At 45.2% G+C, this 20007-nt stretch overlaps 1 protein-coding gene across 1 annotated transcript; it reads left to right on the top strand.

Annotated features, from left to right (window-relative positions):
• The first annotated feature begins 9846 nt into the window (after positions 1–9846).
• On the top strand, positions 9847–14012 carry LOC135910937 (uncharacterized). The gene is made up of 3 exons (XM_065443009.1): positions 9847–9983; positions 10912–11249; positions 13860–14012. Coding segments are annotated over exons 1-3 (348 nt in total). The 5' UTR covers positions 9847–9974; the 3' UTR covers positions 13861–14012.
• The last annotated feature ends 5995 nt before the right edge of the window (positions 14013–20007 follow it).

Genomic DNA, 20007 nt, shown 5'->3' with positions numbered 1-20007 from the left:
TCTGCGTTGTCATAGGCTCCTGTAATGTCTAAAAAGGCCACCTACAACGGTCTGCTTTCTACTTTTGATATTTCAATACACTGAGTAAGAACAAACAAGTTATCATCCAAGCGCCTACCTATTCTGAAGCCATTCTGAAGCTCTCCCAAAATGCCACTATTGTCTACCCATGCTTAAAGCTTTAATTTGATTGCCTGCATTGGTAGCCTGTATATTAGCGATGTTATGGTCAACGGTCTGTACGAGTGAATTCTATGTTTCTCTCCCTTACCTTTATAAATTAAATTCATTCTACTTTGTCGCCAACTCTCAGGTATTCGTCTATCTTTTAAAGTTTTGTCCACTGCTTTCACCAGAGCTTCCTTAATTTTTGGTCATAGTTCATTAATCAGCCTAACGGGAACCTCATCTAGCCCTGTGGATGTGCGCTTAGGAATTTTCTGTTCCGCTTTCTTCCAGTCGAAATTTGTCAGCACCAGCTTCTTTTCCACTTGAGTCTCTGTCATGCTCTTTTTTTCTTCAAATACAACCTCGTCATTGCCTTGGAACAATTTGGCTGTTACTTTTTGGATGTAATTTAATCGGACGTGTAAGCGGCCGCCAGCGCCACCTGGACCTGTCTTTCCGACGCGTCGTGGAAGGGCTTCAGACGCGGCGGCGCGGTATGCAGACTTCCCTATTCTAGACACTGTAACCGCGGGTCAGCCCACTATTGCACTATCTTCGGCATCGGCCCACGTGTGGGGAGTGCTTAACGCCTGTTTCAACTCAGCCGCGGGTCGGCCTAGCATTGCACTATCTTCGGGATCGGCCCACGTGTGGGGAGTGCTTAACGCATGTTTCAACTCAGCCGCGGGTTGGCCCAGCATTGCACTATCTTCGGGATCGGCCCACGTATGGGGGGTGCTTAACGCATGCTTCACCTCTGCCGCGGGTCGGCCCGGCATTGCCCTATATCCGGGATCGGCCCACGTACGGGGAGTTTTTTGCGTGCCACGCCAACAACGACATGAAAATTTCCTTGGATGGTAGAGGTACATACAGCGTCGCTGTAATATGCTCACGCAATTGGTTTTCCAAGGGTAGTGGGGAAAGCTTGTATGCGTTTCATATAACGCCCCTAGACAAGCGTAGAACGAGTTTTCATTTAACCCTAACTTAATCCAAAAACTGCAATGTGTTGCCATCACATAGCCCTTTGCAGGCCCCTCAATTCTTCTAAATATAAACTCGGTGAATAATATAGCTCTCCCAGGACCCAGTGAAATCACACGTTACGTTTCCGCACGCTTCCGATCGCACTAAATAGATTCGCTGAAAACGTTAAATCAGCACACTTCTCTTCAACACTGTAGATTCTTTTCAAGGTGATCCCGTGGTTATTGCCATGTTTTATCACGGAGTGCCGCGTCCATTTGCTTGCCTCAAGTGCCTCCGTTGCCTTTGCTTGCCGGTGCAGCTCTGCAAACCTATGTTTCGGCGGATATCTTAGACGGTGACTGGGCGGACGGCACGCGAGGCTTTTGCTGCCGCTTCAAAGGACATGTAAGTGCTTTCTGAGCTATACGCGTTGTCCAAACGGCGAGAGCAGAGCATACGATGCCTGTAATAAAAGCGGGGCTAAAAATGTATGCCAAGCTATCTTAACTCTCTGCTTATGAACTGAATCAGTATCAGTGTGTATAGCTCTTCGTTCTTTACTCAGCAAATACATTTAAGCAGCGACTTGTCAAGTTTCTGACTCAGTAAAGTTCACCGGGTGGTCTACTTTCTGCCTGGTCGCTCGTAGGCGTGCTCAGTTGCGATAGATTTGTTTTTGCTAGGCACAGAGCTAGTATAGCCTAGCTGTTATATACGGTGCAATAGCTTGTAACAAATACGTATTAACGCTACTCACTCGCTTACTGTGTGGACCGTTACGAAGCGTTCAGCCGGTTCAGCTTCGAACGTTAGTGTGATGTCGCTATAGCCGCCGTCACCCATGCTTCGACGCATTGATTCAAGTGTGTGCCCGCTCATTATTCTTGACACGTTGGCGATAGAGAGGGCGTAAGTTTGCGTGTGAGTTGGGGTTGGTGTGTGCACGTAGCGCGCGAGAAACTTACTATATGACAATTAAGAAGCGGCTCTACTCCCTTTGTCGCCGCATAACGAGCGGTACTGACTCGTGAAGACGATCCGGGGTTGAAGTTCTTTCCTAGGAGGTTATAGCGCTACCACGCTGGCAGATGAATGAACTTTTTTTTTTATCCACAAGGGAAGCCGTGCAGCTAAAAGAGGCGGCATCACAGGTAGTCCTTATGTAGCAGCAGTCAGTGAACTAGCACACACAGATTCAATCCATTCCTTAATATGCCAGTCACAATTTTCGCATCCAACTACTGCACACGTCTTCACTCCATCGCTCCATATTTTGCGGTATGAATGGAGCACAGCGCCTTAGCGAAAACCGAGTTGCATTTCCGGCAGCTGATTGCACAGAAGCATGGCAGAAGAGGTAATGGTTTTGCATTCGTGCGCTTTCGCTGAGGTAAGTGCGGGGCGTCGCCATAAGCGCCATCTTGTTTCTCTTGATCAAACTGCTCCGCGAAAAGGGCGAATAGAGTGCGTTAAATATGAACGCGTAGCAGAACGCAAGCGACGCTGTCTCTTATATATTAGTCACCCGTGTGCCTCTAAACAAGTCTTATCGTGCAAGACCGCTGCCAGCAGCCACAAAGTGAGAACAAAGAGGGAAAGAAAGCTCCGCTTCAAAATATTGGGCGGAGACTATCCGAAGGCATTTGTTAGCTTGGAGCGACAGTTATCATCTTTATCAGTGATGACATGCTCAGGGAGGAAACGTGAGCTCGGGAGCTCTCAATACGTGGGAACGGAGAAATCGTCTCTAACGACAATCACTACACAAATTTTGATAAGGATTGATGCATTTGAAACAAGGTGTCAGCATCCAGTGGCTGTAGGAAGCATTTCTTTTCATTTACGCCGTAATTGTTTTTTTCAACTGTTGCAGAAATTGCGAAATTTTATAAAACGTAACCATCGACTTTACAACTCTGTAACCCAGCAATAAAAGAACGATGTGACCATTCTGTAAACCACACCTCATATTGTATATAAAGTGGTCAAAATTGACGTAGTATACACTCTTCTAGAGTATAACACTAATTTATCAACATTACGTTTGCAAAACCCTTGTGAACATTGTAGCAATTTCGCGTAAGCTGTAAATTCGTAAATCAAAGTTGTCTGCTTTAAAGGCCCTAACGGATGCAGCTTAAATTACGATGTCTCTTCATGGTGCAGGGTTAGAGATTTGTAAAAGCTGCACTTAATTTTTTTTAAGCTTTCCAACTTTTTGAAATCATTGTAAAACAGTTCTAGGTCCTGAATCGACATTCGGAATCTTATAATCACTAGAATTTAATGTACTTTCTCAATTTCCAAAAATTTTAATAACATTGGTCACGCGGTTGTCGCATTACAGCACTTTTTTAGTTTTACATTTTATCTGAACAGGGGGCACGGGAGTTGGCGCCGAGCTAAAGCTTTCTTCAAGTCGATGGGCGGGACGAGGCGCCGAGCACATATATGGTTCTTCCCCTACGAATAGTGCTATACTATTGGTGCGTTGTTTACTGTTTCATTCCCACACGAGAACAACAACCACCTCTGCGCTTCAGAGAGATTTCATGCTCGCTCTGGTGCGAACTACTTGAGCGCGAGTGAATGCACAATCGGCGTCGAAAGCTCCAAGACCATGAACACACGAAAAGAACTTGAATATTTCCGCAGTATTTGCACGCAGTCTAGAATTTGCATTTCCAGCATGCAATATAGCAGTTGCGAATAACGGGGCGTTAAGATCACAAACTGCTCGTGCATTCAAGTTTTCTCGGATCCCGCGGTGGCTAAACTTTTGACGGCCACTGCACGTGCACCAGTCTCAGCTAATGCGCTGATTCTACATATTGCGCATCATATGTATGTGCCTGCAATAATATTTTTCTGCTTGGTATGTGGATTCATTATAACATACCGTTTACATATAAAACTAGTGCAAACTAATATCGTTTCTTCTTTTGTTTCCGGTGTTTAGATGCTTCGTTTCGTTCTATTATTCTAAAGCAGCATGCTTTTTGTTAGCCACATGATACGACATTTCGCAGTCCATAGACAGCGACATAGAAAAAAGTTCGAGAAAAGTAGCGAATAGCGGCTGAAGTTCCTTGTTTGAAAGCACGTATTCACAAAAGAAGTGATCAAAAGCGATCTTGCTGTTGCATCAGGCGGGGCGGAGCGCCATGTAAGCTACAGCACGCCCTTCCCTCTTCATCGTATAGGCCAGCTTGAGTTCGAATCGCCCGTCGTCTCACCGATATGCTCTTTCGCGCGAGCAAATAACGCAGATCTAGCAGCGAAGTGCGTGTATTTGCAAATCACTCACAAGACACAGGATAAACGAAAAGGAACGCCCACATCTGTGCGCACTGACAAATAAGGTTTAATGAAGACAACGCACTGTTTCTTTATGCAAAGGTACGGTCGCACGGTTCCGGGAGATGCAAACAAGGCAACATAACCAGCATAACTCTGACATCAGATGAAAGAACGCAGATTAACAAAGTCTGCTATCGCCAAAGGTTTCAGAATAAAATCAGATTCATTCTTGTAAAGCAGTACAGACGGAGCATGGTTCCATATACCTGACATCTGCTGCATGCCTCGGCAACTTCTCGGGTGAACTTTTATCTTGTTCGCTACAGCTCTGAAATTCCTTATCTTATGACTGAAGTGCATGGGGCTTTCCAAGAAGCGTTTGTACAGTGCCGACTCCTTAATACGGGCTGTGACTGCCCCTGTGAAATATTCCTAGTCGATAAATATGAGACGCGTTTTTTTTAGACAGGAGATTTCTTTACAACTTCCGATAATTCCATCACAACCCGAGAGTTGTCCCATTGTTGAATCAACGGCATTCGAGAGTCGGATGGTAACTCCGACGTACAGCACAGGTGCACGGACCTCGGGTAACGTGTTTCTTTCTACCGCAGCGAATTTCGCCGCACATTCCTATCAATTAGCAGAAAGAAGAAAAAAAAGCAGTCACGCGTTTGCCTTTTTTTTTGTGCAAGACATATTTTAACACTTGAGCAACCTCGCCGAAAATACGTAAGCAAAGTCGGACGAAACAAACGTGTACCGCAACATGGAAAGCACACCTGCACACGTCGTTTGAAGGTACGGCGACGTTGACCTCGGCAACGGCGCGTTGGGGCAGCATGGAGATGGAGGAGAGATACGCGGGCGAGGACCACTGACCAGGCGATTGAGAGATAATAGGTTTTTATGCGAAGCATATTACGAGGGCTCAACCCAGCTCCTCAGGCGCGGCGGTGACCATGAAATCACGTGACACCGTGACGTCACGACAGAGGAGAAGTGGCTTTGGCTCAACTCTTGCAAGACGGGCTGGGTGGGAATCGAACCAGGGTCTCCGGAGTGTGGGACGGAGACGCTACCACTGAGCCACGAGTACAACGCTTCAAAGCGGTACAAAAGCGCCTCTAGTGAATGCGGTGTTGCCTTAGAAACGCGCTGTTTCTAAGGCGTGCGTCTCTTGCTCAGGCGCACATTTCGTTGCCGCGCCGAACGCTGCTTTGCTCGACGCTCACCGCGTCCAATGCGGGGCGCGTAGTCGCTGCCCTGTAGCCCATTGTCTTACACCCCTTGGCGGGTCGACGGGAACGCTGTCGCGTTCCATTCTTGAAGGCGAAGAAGTAATGCATGAGTTGTTTCTTCGTCTAGCCGAACCAAATATAGCCAAGCAACAGCAGTTCACCAGGCTAAACAGTGGTTCAACAACTAAAATAAAGGCTAGTATGCTTCGCATCCTGGGCTTAACCTTACCTAAGCCACAGCCATTTTTTCTGTGGATAATAGGATAATAGATAATAGGATAATTTCTATGGGGTCCAAGACAACGAAGAACATGAAAAGTATCAAGTTTCTGAAAAACGCGTTTTGGAAATCTGTCGGTCTACATTGGAATGTGACGCTGTAAACATTGAAAGAGCCCACCGCCTTGGAAGGTACCAGTCCGGAAAAAACCGACCTACAATCGTCAAATTTACCACGTTCAAAGACAAGCAGGCTGTAATGGCAAATGCAAAAAAGTTGAAGGCAACAAAAATTAGCATATCGGAAGATTTTTCGGAAGGTGTGCGGAAAAAAAAGGAAACAGCTGTGGGAGTACGCGAAGGAGCACCGAACAGAAGGCGATAAGGTAAACCTAAAGTACGACACACTATACTTAAACAAGACGAAGTATGTATATGATGAATCGCTCAAACAGGTTGTACGGTCTGCCTGACAGGCACGGCCACAGTACTCCGCTTTCACAATACTTGTAGTAAACTGCAGAAGTATTCGCAACAAAACCGACGACTTTTTCAGTCTTCTGGAAATTGCGAAGCCAACTGCAGTAATTGGAACCGAGTCGTGGCTGGACGGCGATATAGGTGATACCGAAGTATTTCCCGAAGGCTACGTCTGTTATAGGAAGGATCGCGGTCGTCGTGGAGGAGGCGTTTTTATATTAATTCATGAGGCAGTCGACTCCCGGAAGCTGGACGTTGATGTTGGCCAAAATTAGTCAGTATGGGTTCAACTTAGGTTACAGAACGGGAAATCTCTTGCATTGTGTTCGTTTTATCGCCCACCTGGAAGCCCGGTTAAAGTACTGAGTGACCTGTCTGATACCTTGGAGACAATAGACGCCGATATCTTATTCGTAGGTGGTGACTTTAACTTACCTGAAATTGATTGGTCCCGTCAAAGCATTACAGGTAACTTAGGAAATGCGTCGAGTAAAGAAATGATAAGGATATGCCACTCCTTCGCATTATCTCAAATGGTGCTAGAGCCTACTCGAGGAAATAATATATTAGATTTGCTATTCACTAACCTTCCTACGGTAGTGCACTCTACGATAATAGTACCTGGAATAGGGGATCATAACGCTGTCGTTTGTAACATGCACCTCACATACGCCAAAATTGTTAACTGCGGCCAGCGACGCATATATGCTTACAAAAAAGCCCGTACACTTGACATATGTCGAGCACTAGACGTATATTACGATGTCTTTGAAACCTTATCAGAATCTAATGACGTGCATGAACTGTGGCGCATATTTAAAAGCAAAATATTTGAATTGCGGGAACGATACGTTCCATCGTGGTTGATGACGTCACGGCGTGGCAAAAGTAAGCCATGGTATACGAAGGAAGTACGCAAAATCGCCAAGCGAAGGCAGAATGCTTACGCTAGCTTCAAAATGAACCAGTCGGCCACAAGAAAAGTTAAATTGCATCACCTTACAAAAGAAATGAAAATTGCAGTGAAACAGGCCAAGGAAAAGTTTTTCGGCTCTTTCCCCTCGCGAATTAAAAACCAGCCTAAAGTATTCTGGAAGCTTATCAAAATGAATAGAAAGGACGACTTATCAATTCCCCCCTTAGACGATGCTGGCATCGTTGTTCACGAAAATCTGGCTAAAGCAAAATGCATCAACTCATTCTTTGCTTCGGTGTTCTCTGCACGTGGAAACAGCAGCAAAATGAATACGAATTTTGGCAAAATGGGTGGTGAACCAATGGAAGACATTTTGATTGATCAGAGGGGAATTGAACTGGTACTAAAGCGGCTGGACGTTGGTAAGGCTTGCGGTCCTGATGGCTTACCTGTTGCCTTACTATCCTCGTGTGCTCACTCTGTCTCAAAATATCTTCGCGTTATTTTTGATAAATCATTACGAGAAAGTGCCTTACCTGATGATTGGAAATCTGCAAATGTTGTCCCTGTGCACAAGTCTGGACCCCGTAACAGTGTATTCAATTATCGACCCATATCTTTGACATGTATTGTTTGCAAAGTGTTTGAACATATCCTTTTTACTAGCATTATAAACCACTTAAACAGATACTCCCTTCTAAGTCCTCAGCAACACGGATTTCGTACAGGTTTTTCCTGCGTTACCCAGCTAACAGAACTAACACATGATATAGCAAGTGCATTAGATAACGGCTGCTCTGTTGATTCAGTTTTTCTCGATTTTGAGAAAGCTTTTGATGTTGTTCCCCACGATTTATTAGTAGAGAAGTTATCATGCTATAATTTAAACACATCAGTTATTGCTTGGATTAAGGAATATTTAAGCTCAAGGCACCAGAAAGTAGTTTTAAACAGCGAACACTCGGATGACATTGAGGTAACATCAGGAGTGCCACAGGGATCCGTCCTGGGCCCTCTCCTATTTTTAATCTACATGAATGACATATGTGTTCATATTTCATCTTCTATACGTTTATTTGCAGATGATTGTGTATTGTATAGAGTTATTCATAATGAAAATGATTGTCTTGCCTTACAAGAGGACCTGAACAAGGTTACAGATTGGAGCAAAAATTGGGGCATGCGCATAAATTTGCAGAAAACTGTTCACCTGTCTTTTACAAGAAAACGTATTCCTCATCAATATAAATACAAAATAAGCACTCAACAGCTGTCATCTGTATCCGAGTTCAAATATCTTGGTGTTTTTTTTACCTCCAATCTGTCATGGCACCGACATATTGAATACGCTTCAGCCAAGGCGTGTAGGGTACTAGGTTTCTTGCGACGAAATGCAAAACATTTTCCTACGGAAACTAAGCAACTCCTGTATCAAACGAATGTTAGATCTGTCCTCGATTATGCTTGCACTGTATGGGACCCTTGGCTAAAGGGTGACATACAAAAGTTAGAACAAGTGCAAAATTTAGCGGCGCGTTTTGTGTTCCGTAATTACTCTAGGCATTTCAGCGTATCACGTGCGAAAGAGAATCTTGGCTGGGAACTATTAGAGGAACGAAGAAAATCACTCAGGTTAAAGTTCTTTCATAACATATTTCATTCTAGAACTGGTATTGAACGCGACAAGTACATACTTAGGCCTGATTATGTATCTTTACGTCTAGATCATGTGAATAAGGTAAGAGAAATAAAATGCAAAACCGAAATGCTAAGAATGTCTTTTTTCCCCAGGACGATTTCGAACTGGAACAGGTTACCGCAGGAATCTGTAACAATTCTGTCTAACGATGCATTTTTTTCTTCCTTGTCATAACATGTTCTTTTGATGAATGAAGTTGTGCTCTAAGGGCCAATGCTGTCGGAAGATGTATCTTTCTTTTTCTTCATTAAGATATATTCTGTTATTGACTGAAGTTGTGTTTCTCGGGATGTATATGTTGTGCTGTAAATTATTTAGCATTTATTATGAAATGACTTGTACTGTTTGTTGTATATACTATATGACCCCCCCCCCCCCACTGTAATGCCACACTGGCGCTGTGGGTTCTGTAATAAATAAATAAATAAATAAACGCAAAGTTCAAGGCGACGCGACGCGCGGTCTTGACATACAGGTGAGAGGGCAAAAAAGCTTCCCCGACAAGAGAGGACATCAGCGTGTCTTTGCCTATTTCTTCGTCAAATACGCGAAAACTTACTTTCACTTCCTTTCCTTCTTTTTTTGCAGTCCCATCCGCGAATATGCAAAACAGGGAGCCCGATACTATGTTTGGGTTACAACTGTGAGAATCGCGGCGTTGGAAATAACCACGACCCTTACCCTCGTAACGCCTCTAACAGGCGTTGTCGTCGTTTATTAGAGTCGTTGCGACAGTTAGCAAGACCACGTGTGTGTTCGTGCTTCGAGATGCAAAAGAGGTGGACCAACGCGTGTCAACTCCTGCTTTTTTTTTTTTGTGGGTGTGTGCGATCCTCAGTTGATAACAAGCTGCCGAAACAACAGTGAATACACGCACCAGTCCCGTGGCGTTTGATCGCGTCGGGTATAAAATTGCACCGAGAACCGCTGTGCAGGCATCAGTTCTTCCGAGCCAACTGAAAGATCGACACAGTACACCATGATTGCCGTGAGTAGTGTTGCTATCCATTTGGCTTTCGTCTCGCGCTTTCGACGTTCACCCTTCGCACTATTTGGCTCGTGTCCATACTCTGTAGATACGCTTTCAGCCTAAAAATTGACATTCTAGAACATTCACTTCTAACCCCTGCTATGTTTCTTGCGGTCGTGACTAATTATGAAAACTATTAACTTTACTCAGTAGATGCGTTTAGTATTGTCTAGTTGACTGGCATTCAGGAGCCTTACGTGTTGCAAGCTATCAATCGAAATATAGCCAGAGATATTCTCCCTGCTCATTTCTGCGTATTCTCCATGTGGTCAGATTGCAGGAATTAATTTTTCGCTTTAAATTTTCATCAAAAATGAAGCTATTCCTTTCGAAGCAAACAGCCCTATCCTTTCAATTTGAAATTAAGCCCCTAGGCCTCCTTCCTCGAACAATGCAAGCATAAACTTACAGAACTATTTCCTTTTCTTCTAGCAAACTGTCTGCGGTGGAGATATGAAGCTATTGCGCCCACCCATGGGGTGCTCGGTTTTTATATTACTTTGACAGCAGATAGCTCGTTGGCCATCTTTATATATAGAAGTACGATAAACCTGCTTGCACTCAGGTCAGCAAGCACCGCACCGACCCGTCACTACTTAGCCCCGCAGCCAAACACGTCAACCAACGTCTTACACATCAAGAGCGTGGTTGTAAGAATTCCGCTCTTAACAAAAACCTGCTAAAAGTAATCCATCAGTTGAAAAACTAGCATCCCGAGTACTCTGCCTGCGACTCCATTAAAAGCATAAGCGAGACAATATCACCGTCTGTAAGGGAAGCCAAAGATCGTAAGGAGTACTTGAATCACCACGTGGAAAGTTACAGTGCCCAGTTCGCCTTGGTAAAAGAAAAATTATCGGAAAGCCAACGCCATCTTTTCCTGCAGGTCCTGTGCCTCTTCGCCGCTCTTCTGAGCAACGCCCTTGCGGTGTACGTCCCCACTTACGGCCTACCGGTGGCCGGCTACCCTACCGTCCCTGGTGTCACGACCCTGCACGCCGCACCAGTGGCCGCTCTACAAACGGTCCATCACACGGTGCCGGTCACTCCGACTGTCCACAACGTGGCTACCCCGTACGGCTATCGCACAACCGGCGTCAGCTACAGCCACAGAGTCGACGCCCACCCGGTGAAACTGCGCTACGTGTACGGCCTTACCCCATACGGCCTCAACTACGGCTACGGACTGGACGCCTTCGGATACCCCACCGTGCTCAAGAAGTGGTGAGATATATGCGAATACGACCGACTAATAGCGTTGTTATCCGCTGAGCGTGGGCACGCTAGTTGTCCAGGCACCGATCCGATGCTGCAGCGTATAGGTTATCCGCTAAAAGTAGAAAGTCGGAAGTAGACCGGTGGGCCGGAGGTGACGATGTGATGACACACGTCATGTTGCACCGGTTGCGTCCAGTCCGGTAGGCGCGTCAAAGTGGGAAACTCGCGTAGGAGTGCGGCGAAAGGTTCGTCCAACATGGCAGAAATAGGCGCTATGGGCGATGTGCCTGATGATGGGACGCCGGGAACGGATAGCTGGGTCACGGAGTCGATGAGACGGCGTCGTTGGATGTCGACAAGGAGTCCGTAGTTATGCAAGAAGTCTGCTCCAATGACTGCATGACGGACGTCTGCAACCAGGAAAATCCAGCGGAACGCTCGTCGAAGGCCAAGGTTTAGCATGACGGAGCGTGACGAGAAAACTGGAATCCTGGTGCCGTTGACGGCTTGCAAAAACGACACAGGAGTCGCTTTTCGGTCGGAGCGCTGGGCGGGTAGAATGCTGACGTCAGCACCTGTGTCGACCAAGAATCGTTGTCCCGTAACTCTGTCCGTCACGTAGAAAAGGCGACTTGTGTGCTGGGCCGGACCACTCGTCGCCGTTAGAGGTCGGCCGGCCTGTTTCCCTGCCAAGCGCAGGGACGCCGACAGTGACGAGCGTCGTTTCCAAAACGGCGGTGGTAGTAGCAAACGCCAGGCGTTGTAGTTGAGGCTTCATTGCGAGTGCCCGTGCGTCTTGATCTGCTGGAACTACGGCTGCGTGGGCGACGAGACGTGCGGCGATGCTCCGCTCCACTGATGATGCGTTCCAGGCGCTCACACAAGGAGTCGAGCGGAGAGTGCACTGCGGAAGAGCAGGGAAGAGTTTGCAGAGCGGTTGTATTGTCACGCGGAGACGGTGACGCGGCTGCGATGGTTGGGGTGGCTACTTCCATGACTTTGTCGGCCAAAGCGGCAAGTCCGGTAAGGTCCATGGTAGAGGCTGTCGCCAGGACCATCTGCACGTTAGCCGGGAGTCGTTGCAAAAACAGTTCGCGCAACAGCGTGTCGTCGATGGATCTCGCGTTGTTTCCGAGCAGCTGGCTCATTCGGCGAAGAAGTTGACTAGGGCGTCGGTCGCCGAGTTCTTCAGCGGACAGAAGCTGCTGGATGCGAGAACGCTGTGAAGCTGCTGTGCGCTGTAGCAGTGCTGCCTTGAGATCGTCATAGGCGGCGGCAGACAATGGGGAGTTCAACAAATCTGCTACCTCATCAATGGCGGCGGGCGAGAGCGCTGCGACGGCGTAATGGAACTTCGAGGCTTGAGAGCGGATACCAGCGACTTGAAATTGCGCTTCGGCCTGAAGAAACCACGCCGAAGGATGCTGGTCCCAGTACTGTGGGAGGCGGACAGCGATGGCGGAACAGGAGGGCTCACCGCGTTCCTCGGAAGGGTTCTGGCCTTGAGCTCTCGTAGCGTCGGTCTGGTCCATGGTCGTCTCTACCACAGGAGCGTATGGCAATATCACGTCCGGGTTCACCAAACTGTGGCGACGAGCGACCACGTAGACCGTCGAAGTATCGGGCTCTCGCAGGAGAGGAAAAACCAACACTCCGTCGCTTAGCGTAGCATTCTTTTTTTAATGATCTTCGGAACGCTAGCCCGCGCCGGAACGCGCCAGCCGCTCGAGCCTCGTGTAGACGCGAGCGTCTGCGTCAACTCTCGTGCGACGCCGATGCTGCTGCCGCTACAAGATCAACACCCTTGCAAATTTTCACTTTTCATAGGTGTACTGCTTAGGAAGAAATCAGGGAGAAATGAACAGTATGACTGCGATGGTGTAGCAAAAGCCACGTTCGCGCTACGCGCCAACTGTTTCAATCTGCAGTTTCATCGGCTGCGATGGATGCAATCGGATTTCACTTGGCGCCAGCGAAAAGAACGAACAGTACCTATCAATGCCAGAAATTTTCCATGGCTTTAAAATTTTTCTGAATGCTGAAAATGAGTACAAGAAAATGAGCACCGTTCTTCGCGGAAACGTATAGTTTGAACGAGTACTGCGACTGTAGGGGCGAGTTAAGAAAAAAAAATTAATAAAGCTACAAACTTGTGACTGAGGAACTGGTTTGATTTGATCGATTAATTGTATTGGAAATGTTATCAAAGTTATACTTGTCATATTATCGTTCAATGTGGCGCAACAAAATATGAGATGACAATGCACGAAAAAATGTTAATGCGGAATATGAACCGTATTACCAATTGTACCATGACAGAAGGCACACCTTATGTTAGCTAACATTTTTACTTAAAGTAACAGACGAATATTAACATTCGTTTATTTAGCAAAGGTAGAAAGCTCGGAGTATATTCATTTAGCCAAGTGCATTACGCTGAAGAACTGGAAAAGAAGGCGATTTAAGTGTATCGTGGGTCACAGTGAAACAGATGGCATGACAACATTTTACAAGTACTGTATCTACCATTAGGTAGTAAGTAGTTTTGCAGCGCCGCTACGACCTCATAAATAATTTTCTCAACGCCGCTAACTCACAATGCTCTCTACTTTTCAGAAAAAACAAGCTTGGCAAACGACCTAATGACACCCTGACAAGACCCGTCGGTACGACGGCAAATATGTCACAGCTGACGGCAACACAAGATGTTGTCGTCCTCGTTCTTACTTTTTTGACGCGTAGATAGTTCCGAAAACGAATAAAAAGTCACGAATCGAACAAGGTATTGTGGTTATTTCACCTATTCCGCAACCAGATGCCGCTCCACACACGAATGGGCATTGTTGTTTCAAAGTGCTAAGGCAGTGCTACGAAAAGAAACTTGTGAAATATAGCTTTAGAGCTGTAATACGAGAATAAACGGGCTAAGGCCAGCAATCATTGCCTTTTTTTCTTCGTTATTGTCACAATTTACTTGAGATTTCCGGATAGCTTGCCTTAACGAAGCCTACTTTCCCACTTTTCTACAAGTCGTCGTCATCTTCAGTGTTGTATTTGGTTGCCACAGCCTTTGATAGGGTGGTCAACAGAAGCGGAAAAGGACAAGCCGATTCACTAGTCTTATAAATTTAAAATAAAAATAAAATATGGATTTAGTCACAGATAAAGATCCTATGCTCAAGAAAAAACTAGAAATAAAAACATGTTATACGCAAAAAGTGGAGTTATAGAAGATGAAGGAGGAACAAATCTGGCAGGTGAAAAATTAGCTTCGGTAAGATAATTCATATATCTTACTAGCTTCGATATTATGTGCGATAAGATATGACACTGTCAAGCAATTACTTCGGTATGTGAACCCAAAGCTACAACTTCTGCCCACACTCACCATTGCGTCCTATTCTTCATCCTTAGCTTTGCGTTACCGCGTTCTCCTTCCGCGGCTTCATTTCTCTCTTTTCCTCCTCCTTTCTTTGCTGCCGTCTAAAAATAGTTTCCACAAGACCTTAGTAAAATAAACTTTCATTACATTTATTTATTTATTTGTAGTTACAATATGCGTTAGAATTGATAAAACACTGCTACCGGTTCTGTCATTTGTCACACAATGACTTGGTGTTTGTTTCTCCATGTAATTTAGTCGCTACATTTAGAGACCATGACAATTCCACTTGAAATTGCAGTGGTCGAGTTTCAATATTGATTCCGCCACTGTAAATTCTTATTTAAGATTAGTCACTTGAGGAGTTGCGTTACACCAGATGCGTAACAAAGTCAAACACTCTTCAAAACATCCCTCAAACAACCACCGCTGTAGAACCAGCGAAATCCGACTTCTGCAGGGTGGTAGACACACCAACATGGTAGACTAAAAACAAGAAAACTCTGCAGAAGCAACGACTTTTTGCTAAAGATATAAATTCATACGTCGTCTTGCACCTTACTTCACCGTAACAAACAGATAAAGGGGTAGTCGCAGCCGTAGACGGTTTAAGGCGAAGCAATCTTGTCCAAGTCAAGTCCGTTTCTGAAGTGTATCTGGCCGTTATTGTGGGCCAATCCCGAAGAAACTGTGGCCTGAGGAATGTAACCCGCAAAAGAAAAAAGAAAGGAAAGCACAATTTAGTTAGTCATCGAGCATGACTTCTACCCGGATTAATTAGAAGCTTTGTGCCCTGTAAGTGCGCAGAATCGCATAATTAACCATTGTATCTTCGCGCCTCTAATGAAGTTGCATTGCATCAAAGGGAGGCCCGGGACCTCCTCCCTCTAGATTCGAGGCCTCGCTTGTAATACTGCGACGGTCCACTCGTGTTCGGGCCCGCCATATAAGCTCCGTTTCATACATTAAGTACAACGCTGTGGAAGTTAGATTTGTTGCAGTGGCTCTGTTCGCGCGTAGAAATGTTTCGGTGAGTTTCTGGCCTATTTAAGTGAAATTTTTCCTCATATAAGCTCAATTCGGAAAGAAAACGATTTCGTCCTTCGAAACAAAACCAACCATGTACTCATACACCTGCTAACATATTTCGTTAGTTCAATTTGCCCTTTCTTGTATTTCTTTAATTGACTGTTTTTTTTTTTTAGTAGCATATTGTCGCGGGGGTAACCTCACATACATTCTCCTACTAGCAAATGCCGCTAGTGCGCACAGAAGCGCAGACGAAGTGCGCGGAGTGATAGATTTTGGTGACCGAACTTCTTGCGCAGCATCCACAGCGTTGCACCTGCTACCTGAAACGGAGTGCGGTTACAGTGAATTAGGAATATGGTCCAACCCAGAGACGCACATTGTGCTTGCTTCAACTTAGGTTCCAGCGGATTTCTACCGATGCACAATGTAGCGCCACTGGATATGGGCCCATATACTTGCATACGCAGAGTGACCCAACTAACATTAGCAAGAGTTTAAAAATATGACAATGCCAGGTATAGCTGGACACAACCAAAGTAATGCTGTTTGGCGTCGCTCGGACATACTCACATTAACTTTTTCCATTACACCTAATTACATAATTAGTCTTAATATTTTTATCATCTTCTCAAATATTATATTTCGATGAAAAATGTATAGGGAAAATTGAGCAGCATCATGAAAAACCCCAGATACAGCTTTCTGTTGCTCAGTACAATAGGTACTACATAAAAGTGTTTTTCTGAGCGCAAAAGACGCCCGCAAGTACACGCTAAGTGCCTCGAGGGGCCAATCGCGCGGCAATTTTGCGTGCATTTGTGGGCTTCTTTCGTGCTCGAAAAAACTTTATGTAGCACGTATTGTGCAACAGAAAGCTGTATCGGGAGATTTTAATATCGCTCTACAATTGTCTCATTGACACTTTTCATTTAATTAAAATATTTGAGAAGTTGATTATTTAAATAAGACTAATTATCTAATTAGCCAGAAATAAATGATAATCTGAGTATCTTTAATCGATTGCAAAAACATAACTTTGGTTCTGTCCAGCTACGTGGCATTAGCATATATTTAACCTCTTGCTAAAGTTAGCTGGGATACCCTGAAAACACAGACAAACCTAAAGACACACGTCGCGAGGACACCAACCGTTCGCTGCAGAACGCTTATCTGATCTCATACCAATTCTCTACCAAACCACGCTTGCTTCGCATTACTAAGACAACAACTGGAGTTAAGTCCTGTCTGCTAAATTTTTTTTTCCTTTTTTTTCGTTTAAGAAAACGGGGATCAGCGTCTGCCTTTGCACGAGTTTCGCTGTGGCACTATAGTCACGAACACATCGTAGTAACGAGCGACTTTGTGAGCGATACATTCATCTTTTAACACTAAATATTTTAACAGCGGAGCTGTCTTAAGTCGAGCCTTGGAATGTTCCGAAGCTCAGCACAGGAGGGCGCGCCGAGGATAGGAGCGGTTTTCCTCCACAGTGGTGACAAAGAACTAGGAAGCTTGCCAGCAAGTATGCCGCCTGTAAGGTGGGCAACCCAGCAACAAAGAACGTCAAGCGGAAAGTCACAGTGGCTGAAATATTCTCATGGGTGGTGGCAATGGAAAAGGAACCTGCCATGAGTAACTACTTAAGCGGGAAAAACGAAATCGGGAAAGAAACAATTTATGATAACTCAAAGGGAAGCTCATTACTTTTCGAAGCTAGATCGCGATGCCCTAGAACACGCACCTATAAAGCGAGATATAAGAAGGTAGAGGAAGCATGCGCTTGCTGCGGTAAAGCTAAGGAAACGATGGAGCTTGTTTTATTAGAATGTGAAGACATCTGCCCAGCGGTCGATTTAGGCACAACTGGCCTCCTTGAAGCCCTTGGGTTCAGCAAAAACAGCGGAAAAGCAAACATGTCCGTAATAGGGATTAGTAAGAGGTGATTGGAGGATTGGTGCAAGAAAAGTAGGGAAACGACAAAACATGGAGACATACAAAAGCAATGTTCGCAATAGGGGATCAGAAAATTTCGTTGTGGTAGTTCATAGTGTTTTTTTTTTTCTTGTGTAACCTAGGTAGGACATTAGGCAGTATAATAGCAAGAGCTTGATGGCGAAACCCACCACCCCATTCCAAAGGGGACGCTCATAGCATCCATACATCCATCCGCTTTCTTTTTCTTTTTTTTTAATCTAGGTAGGACATTAGGCAGTATAACAGCAAGAACTTAGTGGCGCAACCAACCGCCCCGTTCCAAAGGCGACGCTCATAACATGCATCCATCCATCCAGTAGGGAACCTACATGTCGCGCACCTCCGTCTTTTAGAGTGGTGTCAACCTTAGACTTTGCTTGTGCCGCCGCCCGCCGTTGATCAGTGTTGCGAGCACACGTTGCTGCGCCATCTTGATCCCAAGTCGGCATGCCGTCGCCGTGCGCATAAAACTGTCGTCTTGCCGTGGTTGAGTGACGGCGATTTTCGCTCTGGGCGGCGTCTTTAATGGCACCATGCTAGCACTGTGAGCACGTTCACAGTTGTGTGAGCACCGAAAATCCCCGGGTGTTGCGTTCCGCAATGCACGAACCTCTGCAGGAAGGGCACACGAACGTATCGCTTTCCGGCTAGCCCTGACCAAACTAAGCACTGGCTTGTGCAGTGACAAGGGACCGCTGGGAGCCCACTGCTGCTTCTCGTGCTTGCGCTTTGAGTATTATGCTTCGCTTCACCATGTGTGTGCGGCGTACTTAGTGCTATATTCTACATTTTTTTAAGTGCTATGTACTTGTATGTTTTTTGTGAGCGTGGACTGATAGCTGCCCGCGGCGGCCGCCCCTAGCCGAGCTGTAAATGGCGTGCGCGCAAGTGGAGGCTATGCGTTCCATTACGCCATGTTAAGAAGGCATGCAACATAAAGGTTCATAACTGAACCTGATTGTAGAACACGTTCTAACTTGGCAGCCGCATTTCAATCTTTGAATACGCTGCAGTTCAGAGTTTTGCGCGTCGTTCAGCTACGTTCGGCAATCGGTTTTCTACGTAGTGTGCTGCATATTTATTGGATCTATGAGGAAAAAAAATTCGCTGTGTTGTTTGGCCTGAAATTCCGCACGGGGTGGAATTTATGATTATGATTCTTTCTTATACCGTGTTATTAAAAGTAATTGACTGGTTTGATTGCAAAAGATAGAAACCGATGTCATGGACTACCAAAGTGCGTATGATGGCTCACTTGACCATTGCAGGTTTCTGTCGCCAAGTTCCACATCAAAATTCCCGTAGTGATCAGTTAGTAAGAGGTCATGATCAATTTTGATACCACTAGGTAATAGAAACGAGAGATCGAGCGTCCTCCCTTGCTAGCGATCGCTTGTGCAGAGATCTGCATGGATTCTTTTTTTTTTTCAATGAACCGAACTTGTCAAAGGTAGTTCAAACAAGCCTGGCCCTAAAGGCCAGTTGAGGCGATTTAATGATAAGATCACTTATAGTGATTTAAGCACGAACCACCAAGTAATTTAGGCGAAATATGTTTCGTTCAGCGAGCACATAACTATGCACTCGCGTGTCTTTCGTGGTGATGTAGGACGCGATTTCTTTCACATACTGTTTAAAACTTCATATGTGTATGGCAATTCGTAATTTCGACGCGCGTATAATATTACAATGGTTGAAGACACATTTCTGTCGATCGTTTGGTGCTTCACTGGGAAATGTAGAACACATGACCTAAATATTTAATTGCAAGAAATAGGAGGTAATAAATTTTTCATTGAGGTCCTCATTACATTAAGTTTTCCAGCAACTGAAACAACTTATTGTGTCTTCAAATAATTTTGTTAATGTTGTCTTTTTTTTTATTCTAGGCAACTTTGAAGATGCAAGTTTTGAACAGAACAGTCTGGTAAGTACACATATAATCTATCTTGGAAGAGAAAAAAAGTTCCATTTCGCTTCGACATTCGTCAATCTAATTTATGTTTCCAAAAAACTAGACATCTGAACTCAAAATCGGTATCGTGTTCTTATTTTCCTTTTTATATAAAGCACCTGAAACAGCCCATAAAATGCTTTGGGTGGTGTGTTTCATGTAAGAAAACTGCTAACATTTTCCTTATAATTTTTACTCTGCAAAGCGAAAATGGGTATGTAAGCAGTTTCCTAAATAAGAACGCATAGGAAAACATTTCATTATAGTGATTTTCGCGTCCTTAATTTTTTTCAGCCAGTCCAAAACACCGGAAATCCAGAAAGGAGCGCACTTGTGCCTTGACACCTGCAAATTCGTCTCGCACCAAACGTGTTTGCACATCTGGAGACGTTTCACAGCTGCCTCTACATCCTGGCGACGTA

This window comes from Dermacentor albipictus, chromosome 2 (assembly GCF_038994185.2).
Source record: "Dermacentor albipictus isolate Rhodes 1998 colony chromosome 2, USDA_Dalb.pri_finalv2, whole genome shotgun sequence".
Lineage (NCBI taxonomy): Eukaryota > Metazoa > Arthropoda > Arachnida > Ixodida > Ixodidae > Dermacentor > Dermacentor albipictus.
Note: the sequence above shows the minus strand (reverse complement) of the source record. Positions and strands in the feature narration are given on the sequence as shown.